The sequence below is a fragment of the Mixophyes fleayi genome, chromosome 7, assembly GCF_038048845.1.
Source record: "Mixophyes fleayi isolate aMixFle1 chromosome 7, aMixFle1.hap1, whole genome shotgun sequence".
Classification (NCBI taxonomy): domain Eukaryota; kingdom Metazoa; phylum Chordata; class Amphibia; order Anura; family Limnodynastidae; genus Mixophyes; species Mixophyes fleayi.
Genome location: NC_134408.1, coordinates 94,070,429 through 94,092,726, shown reverse-complemented (window position 1 = coordinate 94,092,726; position 22,298 = coordinate 94,070,429). Strand labels below are relative to the sequence as shown.

The window sequence follows — 22,298 nt, the reverse complement described above, 5'->3', positions numbered from 1 at the left end:
TAACTTGAATATTTGAGCTAGCTCTTAATAGATATGTAATATTGGAATTGTATTGATAACCTATCTGCAGCAGCCATTACTTCCTGTTTTTGTAACAGAAATAAGGGATTAATCTCTCCTCCTACTTTTCTCTTCCAGCTGCCCAGAATGAAGAGCGTACATGTGCCTACAAGGATCCCAACCAGCAGGACCACGGAGTAAGCGAAAGCCAGATATCCCCAGAGAATGGCACTGTGGAGTGTTCCAAGGGCAGCACCTGCTTTGGATTATGGGAAAAAACAAGAGATGGGGAAATCAACCTGGTCAAACAAGGCAAGTAAAATATGATAAAATGGATACAAATTGTAAGCTAATTACATATAAAACAAGATCTCTGGGTAAATCTATCAAATAGCGATTTTTGCAAATCGCCGACATTCATTGACTTTGCATGGTAAATTTAAAGCTACAATGACTTTAAAGGCAAAACTTCACTCATGATGGTAGACGCTTCCTTCTAGTTATAGGATTCCTGCTTTGTCCACAGCGCTAGGTTTCAGATCCTTTTCCATCCCCCAGAGTTTGTACACACTACATAGCCAAAAGTATGTGGATACCCCTTCTACTTAGTGTGTTTGGTCAATTGAGCCACACTCATTGCTAACAGGTGCATAAAGTCAAGCATGCAACCAAGTAATCTCCATAGTCAAACATTAGCAGTAGAATGGTCGTAATGAAGAGCTCACTGACTTTCAACATGGCACTGTCATAGGATGCCACCTATCCGGGAGCATTAATACCCGTGAAAAGTGTTTGAATAAAAATATTTTTAAATAAATAAAAAATGGATTTTAAATGTGCGCTGCAGTGCTGGGTGAGTAACCCTTCACCCTCTGGCAGCCAGCTTCAGTGGCTGCCGGACGGGCTTATCAACCAGCCTCCTGGAATTAAATGGGTCCAGGAGGTGCAGCGTCTCCTGGGGGTCTCAGGAAGCCCCTAGTTGGAGTTCCAATAGTTTCAACTAGCGACAGGGCAGGGACTGCTGTCCAGGGTCCCTGGAAGTCAGTTTGGGTGGGAGTTTTAAAAGATAAATCTCTCGCCCAAGAGAGGCACCAGGGGAGGAGAGTGGGCTGAGCCCCCCTCTCCCTGGCAGCACGTGGACCGGGGGGGGAAGTATACTCCCCCCTGCCACTAGCAGCAATGTCAAAGGTGTTAAACTCTCTGGGCTGATTCACGTGCAGGCTGCATAATTCATCCCAGATTAGTTAAAGGGACAAGAGGACGGTTTACCTCCTGCTAGTCTCCAAATGTGTATAAAAACAGCACTGTTTTGTATTAAAAGTTGTTCTTCCTTCATCTGACCTGATCACTGGTACCTTTAACCAGTGTAAGAGCAAATAAACATCACTTGCTTCAAAGACCTGCTTGGAAACTTCTCTATCCTGTGACCTACAGATTAGTCCCTACTCTAATCTGTTCCTGGCTGTTCTGAGGTTTGGACCCAGCACCACCGCTCTGCCCGCTACCCAGCAGCTCTGGCCAGCGTGATAGGCCAGGAGGGATCCATCTACAGCAACCCTGATCTATAGGACCAAGTCAGGGGTACCAGCCCAGGTACACCAGTAACAGGGTACGCTAGCAGCGTCAGTCACCCAGAAGAAACCCGGTTCTAGATTGGCAGCAGGTGTAAGCCCCTCCTACTGTGGCAAGAGGGCGCATTTGGGATAACGAAAGGGAATGGTGGCAAAGTAAGCCCAATCGGTTCTCAGCAATAGCAGACAGGGTGGCATAGGCAGTCCATCCTGTCACAGCCAGTCATTTGTCACTGCTGTTATTGTGAAGAGGAAATGTCAAGGAGCATCAACAGCTCAGCTGAGTAGCAGTAGACCACACAATCTCACAGAACAGGATAGACTAGTGCTAAAGTGCGTAGCACGTAAAAATAATCTGTTTTAAATTGCAGCACTCACTATTGAGTTCCAAACTGTCTCTGGAAGTGACGCCTGTAGCTTTATGGATTGGCTGATGAAGACGCACACAACCCTCAGATCACCATGCACAAAACTAAATGTCAACTGGAGTGGTGTAAAGCACACTATTGGACTCTGATGTACGAATCTGGGTTCGGAGGATGCCAGGAGAATACTTTCTAAACAAATGTTTAATGACAACTGTAAATACAATACATACATACATACCATGTACATACAGTGACATTCTAGGGAATTGTGTGCTTCCAACTTTGTGTTAACAGTTTGGTTAAGGCCCTTTCCTGTTTCCACAGGATAATGCTCCTGTGCACAAATTCAGGTCCATCAAAAAATGGTTTCCCACGGTTGGTGTGAAGAACTTTACCGGCCTGCACAGAGCCTTGACCTAAATCCAGTTGAACACCTTTGGGATGAATTGGAAGAGTAAATGCTATTGTGTCTGGATGCAAATCCCCACAGTCATGTCCCAAAATCTAATAAAAAGCCTTTCCATGACAATGGAGGTTGTTAGAGCAGGAAAGGGAGTGTGACCAACTTCATATCAATGCCCATAGTTTTGGAATGAGATGTTCACGAAGCACATATGGATTTGATGTTCGAATTTCCACATACTTTTGCCCATGCAGTCTATATTATAACACACATACATTTTTGTATTTCAGATGTTTTTGGCTAAAATGCAACCTGGGGACTTTTGGTTCAGTATTATCTGGAGTCCATACATAGCCCATGAGTACCAAAAAATATTCCTACGGAGTCTTTTGTCATCATTTTTATTTCTGTATTCTGAAGTTTATATTGTTAATAGATTGATTTCTTATAAATATGCATGAGCTGTTGGTCACCTTACCCTACTGCTATATATTTCAGGTTGTTGGTCATACATTGGTGATCCACATGATTGTCATCATGAAGAATGCGTGGTCACTACCAACCCACCACTCATACAAAATGGGACTTATCGCTTTTGCTGCTGTAGTGCAGACATGTGCAATGTTAACTTCACTGAGAATTTCACACCGCCAGACCCTACTGATACCACACCCTATGGTAAGTAAAAAGCCTTTTTTACCTAATGCAAAAAAAAATCACTTAAGGACAAAGTGCTTGAAAGCTTGTTCAAGGGCTACAGACTATTGGAAAATGTAATATTAAGCAAAGGCAGCCTTTTTTGGGCTCAATTAACATTTAGGAATATGCATTATATGGTTTCTCATACATTCTCTTGTATTGGTTTCTCCCGCAAAGTGGCATCCTCTGTTGTGTATGCGCAATGGTGCACTGTCATCGTATTGTCCACCCCCCAACAGTGTCATCTTCACTGCACTGGTACTTTTAAATATTAGTATTTTGCCAAACTGAAGCAGTGGTGTGTGCTTCTATAAATCTAGGCAATGGCTCAATGCAGAACAAAATGATTGTAGGTCTACAAAATAAACACCCAAACATCAAATTTCTACATCCTACTTAAAGATTAATTGATACGGGAAGTGCTATTCTGGTTCTATTTAACTTCATATTAAAGTAGCCAACTCAGTATGGGTTCTATGATAGTTTGATTACAGCAGGACAACACAGTGGCACAGTGGTTAGCATTTTGACTGCATGCTCCAATGGGCAGCAGCTGAATAATTATATCTGTCTCTGTACAGTGTTGTGTGATATGGGAATGCTATTTAAATTTAAGTAGTAAATTAAAAACACCAGGAGCATTCTTTCAAGTTATATGGTTATTGTTTTATTTTGAACTTGGCCAAGCTAGCAAATTGTGAGAAGTTATCTGTTCACATAAACCATGCTTAATGGCACCTCTCCTTCCATTCCATTAATAAACAGTCCAGTATAAAGGCACTTTCTGTGAAATCTATAGCTCAATGTAGTCTCTGCAGGTTGTAAACTAGTGTTGGCCAAATTTATATTTTACAGGGGCCTCACAAGTGGCTCTTGGTTCCATAACGGGAATGGGATCATTTTGGCCTGCTCATGTACTTTCGTGACATTTAAATCCTGATTACCTGTTTAAGAAAATACTTGGGTTGTGTATAGTAGGCAGGCAAGCTTATTATAATTCAATTAATTAAGTTTAGGAAGACGTCACTGGAAGTAAGCCATCAGCTTCCCTGAGGTCGTATCTAGAGGCTTTTATCATTCTAGGCTGGGGATTTTTGGCTCATAGTTCCCAGGCTCCGGGCTGTCCGTTTACCAGGTGCACAAAGTTCCCATTACACTTTTCCAGATACCCAACTAAGCCTAAAGTACAGTGACATAGCTGAGCTGTTATTAACTTTATACTTAGGCAAAGAATGTTCACATAGGCTTATTTATCTCTGCAGGGCCCCCTGACATATGTCTTCCCTGTCCTGTGTGTATGTGTATATATGTGTGTATGTGTATATATATATATATATGTGTGTGTGTGTAAATAAATATATAAAATCTTGTAGCAAGAGCACCCACTTTTGACACGGGCAGTCTGCAGACATCAGTCACACCGACAACTTCTTGTTATTAATCGGACGGTGCTTTATTATTGGTATCACAATAACAGCAAATGTCAGAATGACACCAGGAAACCTACCACTTACTAGTCCCAGTTCACTAACTGGACACCAGCCACTAACTGGCATCGGTCGCAATGCACAAATGCCCAATCCAGGTTTTTATACACAAGACTCCTACCACGCCTTGACTTGGGAGACAGACAACACTCCCGCTTGCGTTAACAAGGCGTTCCCTGTAGATGTTCTGTAACCTCTTGATTGCAGACACACCTCTTGTCATCTCTGTGGAAAAGAAACTGTGAATGCATGTAAGTAAAATCCCATTTTGCATTTCAGCTTGTAACACATATGTCTCAGACCTGTATGTAACTAAATCTAGGTACAGTGCTACACCTGTTTGTAACTTGGTCTGTAGCCTTTTACTGGCAGACTGTCGGCTAAATAGCTTATTCCTCTCCTAGAGACCTGTAGCAAACCCCTGTATTTGTTACTATATAGATGGAGATATATAGATTTAGTAAATATACCCCTTGGTCTTACTCTCCAGGTTTTAAAAGTTAATATTTGTTTAAGGAGTATTTAAAATTCCAAAATAATCAAATCATGTAAATATGATAACATGGGGATTGTAGGGCAGTACCTGGGGGTCATTTTTTAAAATGTTGGTATGGGTCCCACAAATGTATAATTATGCCCCTGGCAGCAGTACCGTAACTAGACGTTTTAGTGCCCTGGGCGAGATAAGGCACCGGCACCCCCCATCGAAGTGGGAGTGACATTTGAAAAGTGAGTGTGGCTAACCTAATGTGGGGATGTGGCTAGCACTTTACTGAAAGAATTCTGCTACACATATTTGCAAATGCATGATATATATATCTATATACATATATCCATCTCTCTCGCTATATATATATATATATATATATATATATATATATATATATATATATATATATATATATAGCGTGTATATATACACAAGTTAACCCGTGCATGATACTCATGCATTCTAGTCAAATCAAGCTACTTAAGGTCTTAAAAAAGTTCTTGTCATGCATTTGGGCCTGGCCCAGGCCTCCTCAGGGGAAGAGCGTTACTTCCCGATGCAAGCACCCTTTTTAATGTGTGTTCATGAGGTAAAATTACCTCACGAAAATGAGTTTGACCCATCAACTCGTAAATTTAGCCTTTACTAACCCTCCCACGGGGGGAAGGGGGGATGATGGAAGTTAACTGACTTCACTGTTCTAATTTTTTTGTCAAATAATGTCAGTATACCAAATTGCAGGTCAATTGGATGAGCCCTTTCTGAGAAAATAGTTTTTTCCACACACACACACACACACACACACACACACACACACTAACACACACCGCTAGGCTTTTACTTTTAGAATATTAGATAATGCTAAGAATTTAGTAGGTCAGTGTATAACTCTGCCCAGCAGGTGGCGCTGCAGCTTGTTTTTTGTTTTCCACACACAGACTAACACACGCCACTAGGCTTATATATATTAGAATATATATATATCTATAATATAAATGTCTAGTGGCGTGTGTTAGTCTGTTGTGTGTGTGTGTGTGTGGAAAAAATAAAACCCAGCTGCAGTGCCACCTGCTGGGCGGAGTTATACACTGACCTACTAAATTCTTAGTGTGTGTGGAAAAAAAAATGCAGAAAGGGCTGAAATTTGGTATACTAAGATGTTTTTAATTTGTTAATTGTTAAAAGTGTTTAAAAGATTTTAAAAAAATATATATATATTTCTTGAAGGAGAAGTGACAGTTAGGAGTGGTTGGTGGTTGCCGGGGGTGACAGTGGGGAGTGGTTGAGGCCTGGGCTATGGCCCAAATGCATGACAAGAACCTTTTTAACACCTTAAGTAGCTTGATTTGACTAGAATGCATGAGTATCATGCACGGGTTAACTTGTGTGTGTGTATATATATATATATATATATAGAGAGAGATCGATGAAACAAAATATTACAAAGGACTAAATACCAATATAATATATAAATAAACACATACCCTATGATAAAAAAAATATATGAAATATGTCTGCAGACAAATATACAAAATAACATTTGAAAAAATGTAAACATGATGAAAAAACACAGTCCAGAAAATAGTACCTCAATTGAATAATATGCCCGGGAATGATTTATTCATGCTGACATGGGGACTGGAAACTTTTTCACCAATATCCATTAGGACCTTTGATGGAGGGGTGCGCATGCGCAACAGTCTGGAAGCAGCTGTAAGTGAAGGAGCGTGCAGGAGACTACAGAGCCGGCTGGCACCTCTCCAGTGAAGTTACATCAGTAGCAAATTGGAACCACTTTTGGACCGCTGAATCAGGTATTGTCCCATTGAAACGCATATGCATTCCACGGGCAGGAAGTTCGGCATTTGGAACGCAAACCAAACTTACTGCCAGTGGAACGCACATGCGTTCCAATGCTTCCGATGCTGATGTGGGGGAAGCTGGCTGAAAGTTCAAGTAGGGCGCTGTGTGCAGTATCGAGCCAGGGCACAGAGACAGGTAGCAGGCGGCTGCTGCGCCCCCTTGGGCTTGCACCCTGGGCGACGGCACCACCCGCACCTGCCTAGTTATGGCTCTGCCTGGCAGGGATAGCGGGTGCAGAGCAGTTACATTCTATGATATTGATCTGACTGGATAGGACTGGAAGGACTGGGGAGTGGTTTTAGTCTCTGTATGATTTTATAGATGGAGCAGAGGATTGCCCTGGGAGTGAGAGTGCAAATTAAAAATTGTGCCATATGACGCAGTTCTTTTTGTTTTAAAGTGGAGTTAAGGGGAAAGAATAATCTTATTTATCCCCAATCTAAACTCTCTCAGTTCATACGAAAGGTAAACAGTTGAGCAGGGAGTTGTGGGACAATTGATTTCCTATTCCAGTGATTGGAGATGCAATTGAGTGACAGATTGTAGGAAGCAATAGAACAACAGGAGAAGGGATCACAGGCTTAAAATTTTCTAAATGACTAAAACTTAGTATTTGGCATTTTAGAGTGACATGCTTTACACAAAATCTGTGTTGGAGTATCCTGTAAACTAAGTCCATTACGAAGCAGTCACTAATGATTTTATCCACAAAAAGGCTTATGTGATGTATAACAGAAACTAGTGAATAATAACTGCAAATTACTTTTCTGGTTGTGTTAAACTTGTGGATATAACTTATTTTACATACACAACAATTTGGCCCATCTCCATTTTTTTTACACCCAATTAACAAAATTATTTTTGAGTACACAAAATGAATTTCTAGCTAACAGAATAAGTTTTGTTTTCATAACTGATTTTGTAGGCAAAATAATTTGTTGACAAAAAGCACAAGCTACATTACAAATTACTCTCACCACATCTAGATAATAAGGATGGACTTTCTTAGAATGAACTACTCTCTTCAAAACAATCAGTACAGGTTTAGTTTCTACCAAATGATATAAACAGATTTATATAATTGCTTTGCTGTTGCATAAATGTAAAGTTTCAGCAGTTGTTACTATTTTATATGATGCTTTTAGAGCCCATGTAAAGTGATGTCATCTGTTGTAATTTTGATCAGTATCCTTTTGATACTGCAACATTTATTCTCTTTTTAATGTTAAACTAAATTTTAATCTGGTACCACTGATTGTCTCTTTATGTATCCTCCCTATGGAGAGCTAATTTGTGCAGTCTCTAGACTGTCTGTTTAAATTACTCCCTCATGTTCTCAGTTGGGCCCATGCCTAGATAATTAAAAACACATGGTTTATGAAACTTGCTCCTTCATCCACCATAAATATAGTCACATTCCCGGCATCCCTTACTGTTTTCACAGCACAAATAGCAGACAGGAAGAGCAAACCAATAATTACCTGGTTTCATTATGTAAGTGTTCTTTCTGATAATTAGTCAAAGGCCTGGAATAAACATACTTAATTTTTTTTTATGTGACCATGCCAGGATTGGCCAACAATGCATTGTTAATAATTCTATTGTCTTCTGTTTATTTTATATGTAGATTATATATTATAAATAATATATTCTTATTTGGATTTCAATAATTAACCGAGAGTAAAGGGTACAGAAGAAAAATAAGGCATGTGAGTGTAGGGGGTAAATGTATTAACATGCGGGTTCTTCAACACCCGCGAGTTCAGCGTCTTCGGCGATTAAATTTAAAGCGGCGCTGCTTTGTAAAGGGAAACCTCCCTTTACAATGCAGCGCCGCTTTAAATTTAATCGCCGAAGACGCTGAACTCGCGGGTGTTGAAGAACCCGCATGTTAATACATTTACCCCTAGGTGTACAATTCTTAAATGGACATAATGTGAGTAATATATTAAGAACCACACAAATTGCGAGTATCACGACTATACGATAAATGATGAGATAAGTAAAACATATACTTCATGACAAAAAGTATGTGAACACCCAAACGTCACATCCATATGTGCTTGTTGAACATCTCAATCCAAAGCCATGGACATTAAAATGTTGGTCCCTCCCTTTGCTGCTATGGTGTTTATCCACTTGCATCTTTTGCAAGTCTCCTTTCCTTGGGAAAAGTAAGCAGAAATTATAACTCTAATCAAGCATTTTTTAAGAAACCAATGTAACAACCAAGACTTCTCCCATACTGCTCCCCACTAATGGATCTCTGTACCCCACATGACTCTCCCCCAACCTACAATCTTACAAGTACTCTCTCAATACCCACTCCCTCACTTTTCTATGTGAAAAATAACTTTATATACAATTGTTTCTCTGAACATTTATGGTTGTTCAAATGACAGCCACCCTTTTTTTATCGAAAATATTTATTTCACAATGTTTATTTTCCCATATTTCAGACTACTGATGCACCCAAAGGAACAGAATATGTTGGAATAGGATGCTACTCTCTCTGCATGTTCTACCAGTTCCAGTCCATATCCACATGCCCCTATTGTCTCAACTTTGTTCTCCCTCTCATGAGCAGACCCTCTGTACCCATTGTCTCACATTGCACCCCCATCGTCACCCTCATTTGTTACATGTTTTATGTGCAACTGTATTTTGTATGATTTGTAACTCTGGCTGTCAGTGCATTGCACTGCAGTGTGTTGTGGTGCATTACAAATTAATGATAATGAACTTCAGAAATCTGACAATGATCTGCAGCGCCTGACAGTGTCCACAATATATACATTGAAGTGTGTGATGATTAACCTGTGTCCATTTAGTTGACAATATTTCTGCCAAAGACATTGTAGAGTGTGTATATTGCATTGCGGATAAATATTTCATGTTAGTCATATGGGTACACCATGCAGAACATCACATTGCAAGTCTATTGTATAGCATGCATTGTGCATCTGCCCATTGCCCAAAATGCCACATTGGCCCACAAAGACTATAAATGGTTCATCAGTCCACACCGCATTACACCTCATTGGCCCACATTGCAGTGTATATATTGCTCATAAGCCACATGCCCTCAATCCACAGACCACCACATAGGCATACACTTGAGCACATATATGTATATGCCCATTTCAAAGACCACTTTATTGGCTCACATTGCAGTGCAAATATAGCTTAATGGCTCCAATACAGGACATGACAAGTAAATGAGTCAGCAGATTTAATGTGAATCTGTGTCACAAGTTTATTGATATATTTTGAGGAAACATTTAGGCAAAGCTTCAGAGATTTGACCTTCATTGAAAAGCTATTCTCCACCAGTGAACAAGTAATATTAACGTAAATGGCTCCAAATGTGATATCATAATGATGTCAGAGGTTAAGTAACCGGAATAATTTATTGCTTCCTGTCTGGGGCTGAAAACAAATAAAATAGGAAAAGAGTTCTGGTAAAACGTGACTTATTTGTTACTGGTAAAAGTGGATAAAATTACACTTTTAAAGATGTATGTTGTTCAGTATTGTTTGTTGCCAGTTTTATGTATGGATTCAATAATGTTTCAGAAAGTACTGAATTAACTTTTAAGTCATTATGATATCACCTTTGGTGCCTTATGTTTATTCTAAATGTTCACTTGTACATTAGTGTGGAATATGTTCTGGCAAAGGAGTTAAATCTTCTGAAGTGTTGCCTGCAGGTTTCTACAAAATGTTTCAATAAACTTATGCCAATGATTCACCTTTAATTGGAGTGCTGCCAACTTGTTTGTTTTTCACAGTACAGTGGGGCACTACAGGATTCCCAGAGACCGGTTTTTGCACTCGCTTTATTCATTCAATGCTAAGCAGCAACAGGATTTTATTTTGATTTGCCACACCGCAAAACATCACATTGGCCCACACTGCAGTATATATAGCACAAACACATTAGCCCACCCTGCCATACACCACATGAGTCATACTGACATTCCACCTCTGGTGCCCAGTCCACGTCTGAATGCTACAAATTGCTAGCAGTAATTGGCAAACTATTGGAACAAATATAAGGAATGTCTGGAAAATACAGGAAGTATGAAGATTTTATCTTCATTACTTGTAAAATAAATCTATTTGCACTCCTGCTTCAAAGTTGAATGAATAAAGTTAGTAGTAATACTGTGTATGCCCTGTTTTGATATTTAAAAGATGCTCTCACAATTGTAATTTTTTGTGCTGGCAGCCTTGACCGAAAGCATGTTCTGTCCTCAAAAACAACCCTCTCCTTCCTATTTCCCCAGACAAATGCAGTAATAAAATTATAGCAAATAAGTTCCATTTATTCTTGTACATAAGGAATCCAAAGTCAAAGAAAATAAGTCTGCCATCTAAAATATATTGTTTCACACTGGAATGTTGGCCGATTATAGATCTTGTAGCTCCTTTTGATGTTACGGAGCTGCCATGGTTCTTATGTGCAGTCACATACATGCAGTCACTATTTGTGCTGGGAGTATGTGAAACCTGTGGTTGGCTGGCTATAGTCTGACAGTCAGTGTCGCTAGCATTTTCCTACCACCAGTGGGTAACCAGCCTAAGGCTTGGGGGCTCTTTGATAACACAAGCTGTTTCCTGAGTGCAATATAAACTGAAGGAGGGGGTGATGTTAGTGGAGGGAATAGGAGTGGGGGGAGGAGTGTCATTCCCTGGCTCATTGGAGCCTGGGATGTTTATGAACACTGGAGCCTGGATATGGCCCAGCCTGGAGGCAGGCTGTCTGCTTCCTCAGTGCCTCTGTCTGTTGCATGTCAGAGTAGAGAAATAAAATTGATAAACCCTTGTGTTTAAGAAAGTGGTGATGGAAGGCAAGAATTAATTATTAAAACAATGGTAATTCTTGAGACCCAGTTTCATAATTATGCAAGCTGTAAAGCTAATATCTGCATTATAATTATTTTGCTAAGTAAATACCCCCACCGAAAGAAATAATAAGTATTTGTGGCTGTGAGATGTAAAATAAACTAAATACTGTAAACATACTTGTCAAAGTAACGAGAGACAGATATATTCTGCCAAAGTAAATAAGATATTTGCAAATGCAGTTTCTTAAAATTATGTTTTGTTTTTATTTCATAAAGATTAATATTTAGTTTTCAGGCTCTGTTCACTAGAAGGTGAACGTAGTTTAAGTGGATCTTAAAATAATCTGTTCATGACTTTTAAGGAACACTTTATTTATATTCACTGGATCGATCAGGGTCCGTCCAGCATCCAGTGAGTATAGACAAAGCGGTCCTCATTCACTATTTTCAGGTCTAATTTAAAGCAACAAACTACGGGCAGATGTATAATAGCCTGTAAGTGCATATTCTTCTCTTTTACTGTAATAGGTGAAGCTCACAATGTCAATGTCGCCCCCTGGCTATGTAAACCAGTATTCTACCTGAAATTGTGCAGTCATTAATAAATATTTTCTAGCAAGTTTAATTTTACATTTCAGTCTAGCAAAAGGGAACACAACATACAAACTGTGATTCATGTGATATTATCCTGATTTATGGATAACAGTCTTTAAAGAAAACCTACACACAAGCTACATATAAAACAGAATTCTGAACAGAGTACAATTGAAACAATGAAACATATTTACAGCTGTGCAGTTTTTTCTATGTTCATTTTCTATATTCACCTATTTACATGCCAACATTATTAGCCCTTATAACAAACTGGATAATTCTTCTATACAAATAATCTTAAGAACAAAGGGCCTAATTCACTAAGGAAAGGTAAGCAAAAAATTGAGTAAGTAGTCTCCTGGACAAAAACCATGTTACAATGCAAGGGGTGCAAATTAGTTTATTAATTTGCATATAAGTTAAATACTGTCTGTTTTTTTCATGTAGCACACAAATATCTTTACATTTTAAATTTTAGTGTACAAATAAGCTATCAAGTATTTTTGTGCTACATGAAAAAACAGACAGTATTTAACTTATTTGCAAAATAGAAAACAAATTTGCACCCCTTGCATCATAACATGGTTTTGTCCAGGAGACTACTTACTCAACTTTTACTTAACCTTAATGAATCAGGCCCATAGTCCTGTTCAGTTCATTAAAAATGAATTATAGTTTTATTTTTTTTATCAATGATTTTATTTAGATTTATATACACAGCAGTATTGCAAATAACTAGCACAGTATGTTTATCAATTGCCTTAAAATATATTCTTGTGTGTTTTCTAAGAAAGGACAGCAGTTTTGTCAGTGACATTTTTAGCAATTTTCTTGAACCCAGTCTGCAATTAGTGGGGAGCATAGAAAAAAACATTGAAGGGATTTGCAGATTTATAAATAGAGGAAAGGTGTGTTTTGATGAATGTGGTCTGTATATAAGCATCACAGCCTGCTTCTCTTAACTCATTCACTGATAGATGGGCTGCTCTAAATATATGTAAATCTCTGTGTGTACAGTTTTGCCAAGTCACCCACCCCCCTCCCTGCCTTATATTCTCTCGTGCAGATTTTTATGAACGTAGACTGTTCTGTGATGTGTAACAGTCTTATTATATTACAGCAGTGATATACACAACACTAGCACCCACAATGGGGCCCATAACAGTGCCAATGTGTTTCACAGGGTCCTGGTAGTTTGGTTTTTTTCCTGCAGCATATTCTGCTTAGAGTTATAGGATGCTTTTAAATTAGTAGCTCAGTATACTTAAATCACTGCACAACTTTGCTGCAAACATTCAAAAGTATTAGCTCTCCAATGTCCACTAAATGAACTACTCTGGTGTTCTGTCATGTTTAAACTTTGCTCAGGGCCCATTTGCTATGTCACAGAACATGTCGTCTCATAGCCTTATTTTTTTCCGCTTCAGAGCAGAGGAAAGATAAAACTCAGGAGGTATAGGTAAGAGAGCATATCAGGTAAGTTAAATTAGAACATTCGTCATGTGGCAAAGAACAATTTTGGCATATATTACCTCTGTTTGCTTTGAACTATTGTTTTTTTTTTGTTTTTTTGTTTTTTTTACTATTTTAAACAAAATATCATTGTGTGTTTATACTGTTTTTGAGAGTTGATAGGGTACAGTCATGGTCAAAAGTTTTGAGAATCACATGTCACTACATTGACTGTGATGTTTGTATCCCTATCATATTTTTTTTAGTAAATTTCCAGGATTGTATAGTAAATTTTATAACACATAACTAGGTTTGTTACTTTTATAGCCTTTTGATTCTTTATATAGACTCATTATATTATTGACTCCAAATGATATTTGTCACGGCATTCTGGGATATTCAGTTCTGTGAAAGCCCTACACATAACACTGTAAAAGTAACATATTCATGGCACACCACTACATCTAGGTAAATGTGCCCACAAGTGGTGCAAATTCCATTTGTTTGCTCCTTGGGAAAATACTGCCCACTCTTGCAAGCGTTGTATTGCGTTATATTCGCCTTAACCTCCTGGTCATTAGGGCAGAGAACCGATTGTTAATTTATTTGAATTCCACCACTGTGTATGTATGTATGTGTGTGTGTGTATGTATATATATATATATACATATATCATGCACTTGTAAATATGTGTAGCAGAATTATTTCCGTAAAGTGCTATCCACACCCCCACATTAGGTTGGCCACACCCACTTGGCAAATGTCACTCCCACTTAGATGGGGGGCGCTGGTGCCCTGTCTCGCCCAGGGCACTTAAATGTCTAGTTACGGCACTGCTAACTAGTTCCCCTTGCACACATTCATACCTTCCAGACACATATATGTTTTCCCATAGAGCTTAGGGTAATGCCTGGCTGCTCCTCTAGAACAAGCAAGAGTTCTGTGCTCCTATGGAGTCTTGGTAATTGCCCCATTTGTGATATAAATTACAAATAAATTATACTAATATAAAGATCTTCAAATAGGGTCTTATTTCTGAGTTATAATGCTATTCCTAATGCATCACTCAGAAATGTAACATGATCAGAGTTTTGTAGACCAATTAAACACATACCATGTAAATTGCACCATTAGAGAAGCAAAAGCCAGATGTATTAAACATTAATGAAGGAAAATAAGTAATAAACTAATATAACACAACCTTCCATTGCAAAGCATATCCTGTCCTGTGCTCGCTAATTAGCCAGGCTTTCACCAGCAGACACAAAGAGTGTCCGCTCTCCTTAGGCAGTGATCAATCTACTTTTGTACTGATATTGCAAATGCATCTATGTCTAGAAGTGATGTACCCCCCTGAATTCCAGTTACTCATAGATTTCCTTCAATAATTATCCTTTTATAATTTCTTTTATAATTATCAAATATCAAAACTAAGCCATAATAAATATAACTATATGTTCATGCATATTAAAATCACACGCACATGTGATAACTTTTGCTCAAAATGTAAGGGGAACCAACATAACATGAAACTTAAAGTTGCATTTTTTTATATTTCTTTTTGACTTCCGTTCAAATGGCAGTGAGCAGTGTGGTTTACTTATAGTGGTTCGAGGGATGGTCAATTTCACCAGTAATCCAAAGAAAGAAAATAAACTTGATTGAAGTAACTGCTATAGGGCCCAGCAGCCCAGGGACCTCTGTTCTACAAAATAATTGTATCCAGGTAGTTATACAATTTGGAAATGGAAGATAAAATGACTGTATATATCATTCATACTAATGTGCTTTGTTGTTGTTAGTGCAATTAGTACTATGCACTCTTATATACTGACTGGGGATGGAGCGGACATTGGGGTGGGTATGACTTGGTGGAGGTACATAGAGGCCTTGTCACAGTATTCTTATGGGGCCTAGACATTTCTAGTTATAGCCCTGATTGAAGCCTTTAATCACCAAATCTTGTTTTGCTGGTGAACATTCAATGCCAATTCTGGTATTACTATAAGTATTTGCTTGGTAACCGCTGCTATAGGGGATGAATTGGGAAACACGACCTTCTCCCAAAGCGGGAGAAGCAAGTAGCTCTATTATCCTGACTGTCGTGTCAGGTGTGGTTGGTAGACAGCCCCCTTCTCCTCCCCAAGCAGGAATTGGGGTGTTTAGTTTAATATGGTTTGGTTCCACACTGCTTCGGAAGGATATGCAAGATAATGCTTGATCCATGATCTGCCTCATTTGAGAATTACAGACAAAAAAAGTGACTTCTTCTTTGTAATGAATGAGAAAAAAAATCTAACTATACTTATTTAAAAAGTTTCCTAGCAGCACATATAAACAGTTCAAAGTTAATCTATCTTAAATTCTTTTTTGGTTAGTTTCTGTTTAAAAACAATAAGCAACATCTAGTTTATGCATATGCCAATGAAATGAATCTACCTTACTTTGTTCACAGTCTGCTGCAACGTATTTAGATTTCTCATATGCATGAAGCCTTCTCTTCTCTGATAGGAATGATGACAGATAAAAGGCTTTGTTTGTTTTTAAAGAAAGCTCAGGAATGTATTTGAAAAACCACAGTCTATGGAAACAGACTGCAATGGGAAATCATCCAGAACAGGAAAACATTGCTTTTTTTTTTCTTTCTATACTGCTTTTAATTTTTTGACCCATAAATGGTTTGAAGTCTCAGTATTATTCTTGATAAAATGTCCAGAAGTCACCCCCAATGTTAGCTGAGTAAGCGTTGCTTTACTATAAATCAGCCTGGAGTGTAAAATGATATCTAAAGTCACTGCAGAAATAGTACACTGGTATTGCAAAGTCGATGTGCTGAGCAGCGAGGAAGAATCCGGTTTACTGTCTTCACAGACTTGTTGGGCCACAAGGTCAGTATAACCACAAATATGAGACACACAAGGAAGGGCGTCTGTTATTGTCTGGAATAGAGAAGATAATCTGAAGCTTTCTTTTTTTTTTTTTTATTTAAACACAAAAATGAGAGCTCTTTGTGACTCAAAGGCCTTTTAGAATGAGAACAAAAATTAACTGACGTATTTGGTGTCCTTTAAAGTGAGTATTGTCTTCAACATCATTCTGAGGCAATGTCCAGGAAACAGTTGCTAGAAAATCAATGTGACTGGCCAATGAATGGCAAATATATATGGGATAATGCACTCCTTGCTTGAAATTATAGGGGTATTGCAAGTCACCAAGGAGTTTTGTGACCTTATAAAAGTATAATGCTATAAGATTGTAAGCTTGTGAGCAGGGTTCTCTTACCTCTCTGTCTGTATGTATTACCCAGTATTGTTTTATTAATGTTTGTTCCCAATTGTAAAGCGCTACGGAATTTGCTGGCGCTATATAAATAAATGATGATGATAAGCTCACTACTTTCATACAGGTCACAGAAATTCAAACTGGCTTCTGATATTCTAATAATTTACAGATGGAGATATATTATTCCTTATAATACCAAAGTTTTCCGAATGAACACTCAATTGATGACATCAGAACTATGTATATACAGATATTATTTACAGGAATTAATATCACTTATGTATAAATAAATAATGCATTTAACTTCTTCTGTGTGGAGGTTGTATGCTGCAGCTATTTCTGGAACTTGAGGATTAATATATATATAGAAATTATTACTACTCTGAAAATTCAATTGTGTAATGTCATGTAGTAGGTGGGGAATGTTATGCAGTTTCCTCTTTTTACACACCTGACAACATTGCCAGAATTGTACTTATACACAATGGAGGTTATTCCATACAGTCAAGTGAAAACGATGGTATACCCTCAAATCTTTATTTTAAAATATCAGAACATAGCAATCAGGTAGTTATTGCAAAGTCCTACAATTTGATAATTCTAATCTTATGTGACAAGAAAAACATAACAGATTGTACTTTGTCATTATTTATTCAACAAATAAGCCAACATGAAAAAGCCATGTGTGAAATGTAAGTACATATGTGATTCAGGTGCTTTTAGAACCTCTTAGACCAGCCATAAATGTAGGTAATCATTTTCTGTGTGAGTGTATCAGTCTCTCACCTTGTAAGTACTGCTTGGCTATTACAAAACCATTATATTTTTTTCAGCCATTCAGTTCTAGATTCAGTACGTGTAGCCTGATTTGGGAGTAAATTTACTAATCTACTGTATGTGTATGAGCAATGATGCTCTTACACACTATAGAAATTTGGATGAAGGCTATGCGGGGCCTGGGGCACTTAAAACAGGGGGATCTCTTATGGTGCAATATGGCTATTATTTTAGACAGATACACAGGCAATACTGTGCACTACTGTTAGGTGCATACACCTTTCCCCCCTCAGAAGCAGTACAGTGTGAGGCGGGACATACCTCCCAATTATCCTTGCATTCGGATCAAATCCTGACTAAGTAGGACAGCCACCCAAACTCAAGACTGCCCCACCACATTCAGGACAGTTCTGCTTTCTCCTACCTATTCTTGCAGCTTTCATTACCTACGACTGTTGGTGTCTTAAACTCAGGTGCCACTTTTCTAGATCCTGGAATGTTGGGGCCCTATTTGGAAAAAATACAGGTACATAAAACATGTTTAATAATTTAAAAACATGCTACCAGCCCCAACTATTAAATTAAATAAAATTAAGAGTATTCACACAACCAGCCCAGACATTAAATTTATAGGAATCAAATTTAATAATAGAACTATTTCACCCAACTAGCCACAACATTAAATTAATAGCAAACACATTTAATAAATAAACCTATCTCCCATACCCATTGCAGACATTATGTAACTCATAGTCACATTTAATAATTGTCTTTCTTCTCTCCAAACTCAGCCCCACATTACATTATGCCCCCTTCCTTCGCACTTTCCTTGTACCATCTGCAGTGTGTTAAGAGAGAAAGACTCTTATGCATACTTGCCAACTTTTTGTAGTTGGCATCCAGGAGCCTCCGGGGGGAGGTGGGCGTGCGGGGGGCATGGCTACGAAAATCGGGTCATTTTGAACCCGCCCCTGTGATGTAATGATGCAAACACGTCATTTTGCGATTCCCGGAGAGTCGCTGCATTTTGGCCCTAATTCTGCCCGCCTCACTAGGAAGTGGGCAGATGCGGGAGATTGCCATACTTTCCCGAGAGTCCGTGAGACCCATCCGAAATGTGGGAGTCTCCCGAACATTCCAGGAGAGTAGGCAAGTATGCTCTTATGTAAGCCTCTCTTGCATCCTGCACCCGGACAGCTTGTCCTCCTCCGTGTCAAGTAACCCATATTATTATCAAGATACCTTAGTATATGTATGCATATATTGGTCTAATCCAGCTAAGCACTAGCAGTCTGGTTTTGTGGCAAGGTATCATCATCAACATTTATTTATATAGCGTCAGCAAATTTCGTAGCGCTTTACAATTGGGAACAAACATTAATAAGACAATACTGGGTAATACATACAGACAGAGAGGTCAGGTAAGAGAACCCTGCTCGCAAACTTACAATCTATAGGTAATAGACGCTAATGCCTCTGGCGACAGTTTTCATGAAGGTACCTTATATAATTTAATAGTTTTGCTTAATATTTACATTTTTACATTGCCTTGTTATGCATTTCCATATTAATTAACTGTATGTTCAGAGGATGAGGATTTATATAAATAAATGATGATGATGATGATGATGATGATGATGGGAGATAATGGAATAAGTGGAACATTGTGGCTGGTAGTGTCTTGACAACTTGTTCAGTTGTCTCTGTAGTTCCAGAAAGTAACACATTAGATAACATCCGTAGCACAATTATAACTACAATTTTTCAGTGTAATTTTTTTGGCGCTCACTTTTATAGATTCTACTTTCCAAGGGCAGGGAGGGAGGCTCCAGAATAAAAGCTGCCATATGGACAAAGTAGAAAATCCATGTATGAGCACCTCATCATACCACTCTGTACTTCACGCCCCCCTCCCCTTTCCCCTTCTTCATCTTACTCTATTCATTTCAAGCACGTTCTCTATCCATTCTCTCAGTCCTCATTCCTCACCTACTTTGCTTCCTCATTACTCCTCAGTCCCCTTCTCCATCTCTACCTTCACCTTATTTCCCTTCTCATCAGAATGGTTTCCCTCCCTTGATTCTCCCTCTGCAACCCCCTCCAGGATCTCTCCCACCACTGGTTTCCATTCAAGGCCTTTCACACGCACCCCTCTCCAGGTTCTCTGTAACCAAGGTGCATCTTATATCACACAAATGCACTTATGTGCAAGTTTAAATCAAGGCCGTTTTTGTTCATTGTCCTGTTGCATGATCCAATTTTGGCCATTCTTCTGTTTGTCTTACATTTTTCTTTAAAATATGCTGATCTAAAGAGGAGTTCATGGTAGACTCAATGAATGCAAGGTATCCAGGTCCTGTGGCTTCAAAATAACCCTAAATCATCACTTCCACCGATGTTCTTGAATGTTGGTATGTTTTTTTTTGTGATACGCGGTATTCTTTTGGGGCTTTTTTTTTTTTTTTTTACCAAACATGGCATTATGTATTAAGACCAAACAATACCACTTTGATCTCATCTGTCCAGAGAACATTGTTCCAGATACAACTTTTGCTAACATAAGCTTTTTTTATTTATATATTTTTTTTTGGGGGGGGGGGGCTTCCCTTCCATGAAAACTGTACATGGTTAGTTTTTTTTCTCATGGTAAACCCATTAGCTTTAACATTCACTGAGTTGATAGTGGCCTATAGATCCCTGGATGTAGCTTTTAATTGGCCTAACTTACTTTTCACACTAGGCTTCATGTTTGCTTCTTTTTTATTGTATAAATGAGGACAACTTCAAATCTATTATGAGTTATTTGTCACGTGATGTTAGATTCATAAAATGTTAGGGCTTGGCAAGAGCTACATGATAGTTTATAATGTTCTGATATGTGAAGAAGAAATTACATGCTCTTTCAAATTTGTTTTTTACATACTTCACTTCTGTACAGTTGTGTTGCTGAGCAAAATGTTATTCACACTTCTGTTCATGTACTCTGTGTATTATTGGAAGTGAATAGTTTAGTTTAATAATAAGATGTCCCTTGCTATTTGTCTGTGCTAGAAATGTCACACTAGAGGCCTAATGCCAGTTGTCACTGAGAACTTTATAGTTGTTATTGAGTGGCATCATTTTTTATACATGATGCATGCCTGTCAGCATGTAACTATAACATAAATGTAGCCGCTGACAGAGAAGGTCAGAGAGCCCTAGTGTACGCTAGGAATAAAAAAACACTATTGCTTCCTATCTGCAAAGTATTTCCCCTAAGCCCCCCTTAAAACATAACAAAGCTTGCCAAGATTTCATAGAAGTCCATCCTGTGTCGGCTGTACAGGAATCAGACAATTGTGGCCTGGATTTGTCCCCTCCCTTCATTCCACTTCAGGGTTGTGGTGTTGGGGCCTGTCCAGACAAAGTGGACTCCATGTCTGCATCCGGATTAGAATCTGCTCTCGGTTCTATTTAAAGGGCAGTCCCACGTTTCATGCCAGAAACAAATTAAAGGGGCATTGACCTTTTTTATTTTGTTTGTAACACAGTACACAAATTGGATAATTTATATTTTAAAATCTGTTTAAACTGGTTCTTTTCATATCTGCTTCAGTATCAAGGGTTTGACCTTGTCACCTTGTGTTACCTTGGCATGTCTGTTTTAAATTAGAAGTTCTATTGGTAAATATGTGTATCATTGTATGCAGTCACTTCTTGTAATATTATGGAAATTGTTTATCAGAGTAGACACAAATGGCAGCCAATTTATAAATCAGCTGTTTATTGCCACAGCTTTGATGTTCTCCAATCACCATAGCGATCAGAAAATAATTATCTGGGAAATAATTATGCCAGTCAAAGCAGAACAATTATTTTCTATTTAATATACTCTGTGATATAAAACAATGTAGCTACTTTATTTGAAGCTCATTTCCGTACGCATCTTTTCAGACAAAGACAACCAAGTTTGCTCGACTTTAACTGAAATGACTTTATCCAATTTGCTGACTTCGACATCACATTTGAAAGAAATGGTACACTAAAAATATATTTATTTTGTATTTTTTGGGAGAAGTGCAAACAACTTGTTGCTATTTCTACATTTTCATGTGTGATAGGAATCAATGTGTTTATTTAGACATGCACCAGGGACGTTTCTTGCAGTCTCTAGGCACCATTGCATTTTTTGGGGATGATGAGTATCTGATCACCAATCCAAATGTTGCACTCTCCTCTACTGAGCAAGCCTGGGGCACATGTGTAGTGGAGCCCTGTTTAGACTTTCATCTTTAAAACAGAGGATGGTCCACGCAGCTCCACACCCCATAGCCGACATGGTGCTAGTTGCACAGCTGCCTTACACTCTGCTAAGCCGCATTGTACTAAAGTTCCTTATCATGTTAAATGGTCTATTTACCTTTACTTGTCATTAGCTGTCAGGGTCATGCCCTGAAAAGCGTGATAAATCTGACCAAGCCGC

At 38.5% G+C, this 22,298-nt stretch overlaps 1 protein-coding gene across 1 annotated transcript in view; it reads left to right on the top strand.

The window, feature by feature from the left end:
• The window catches only part of BMPR2 (bone morphogenetic protein receptor type 2), a 152,038-nt gene that overhangs the window by 84,005 nt on the left and 45,735 nt on the right, over positions 1-22,298 (top strand). The window contains exons 2-3 of the mRNA XM_075180138.1: positions 139-312; positions 2,841-3,020. Of these exons, the coding sequence (XP_075036239.1) occupies positions 139-312; positions 2,841-3,020 (354 nt within the window). The remainder of the gene's footprint in view (positions 1-138; positions 313-2,840; positions 3,021-22,298) is intronic.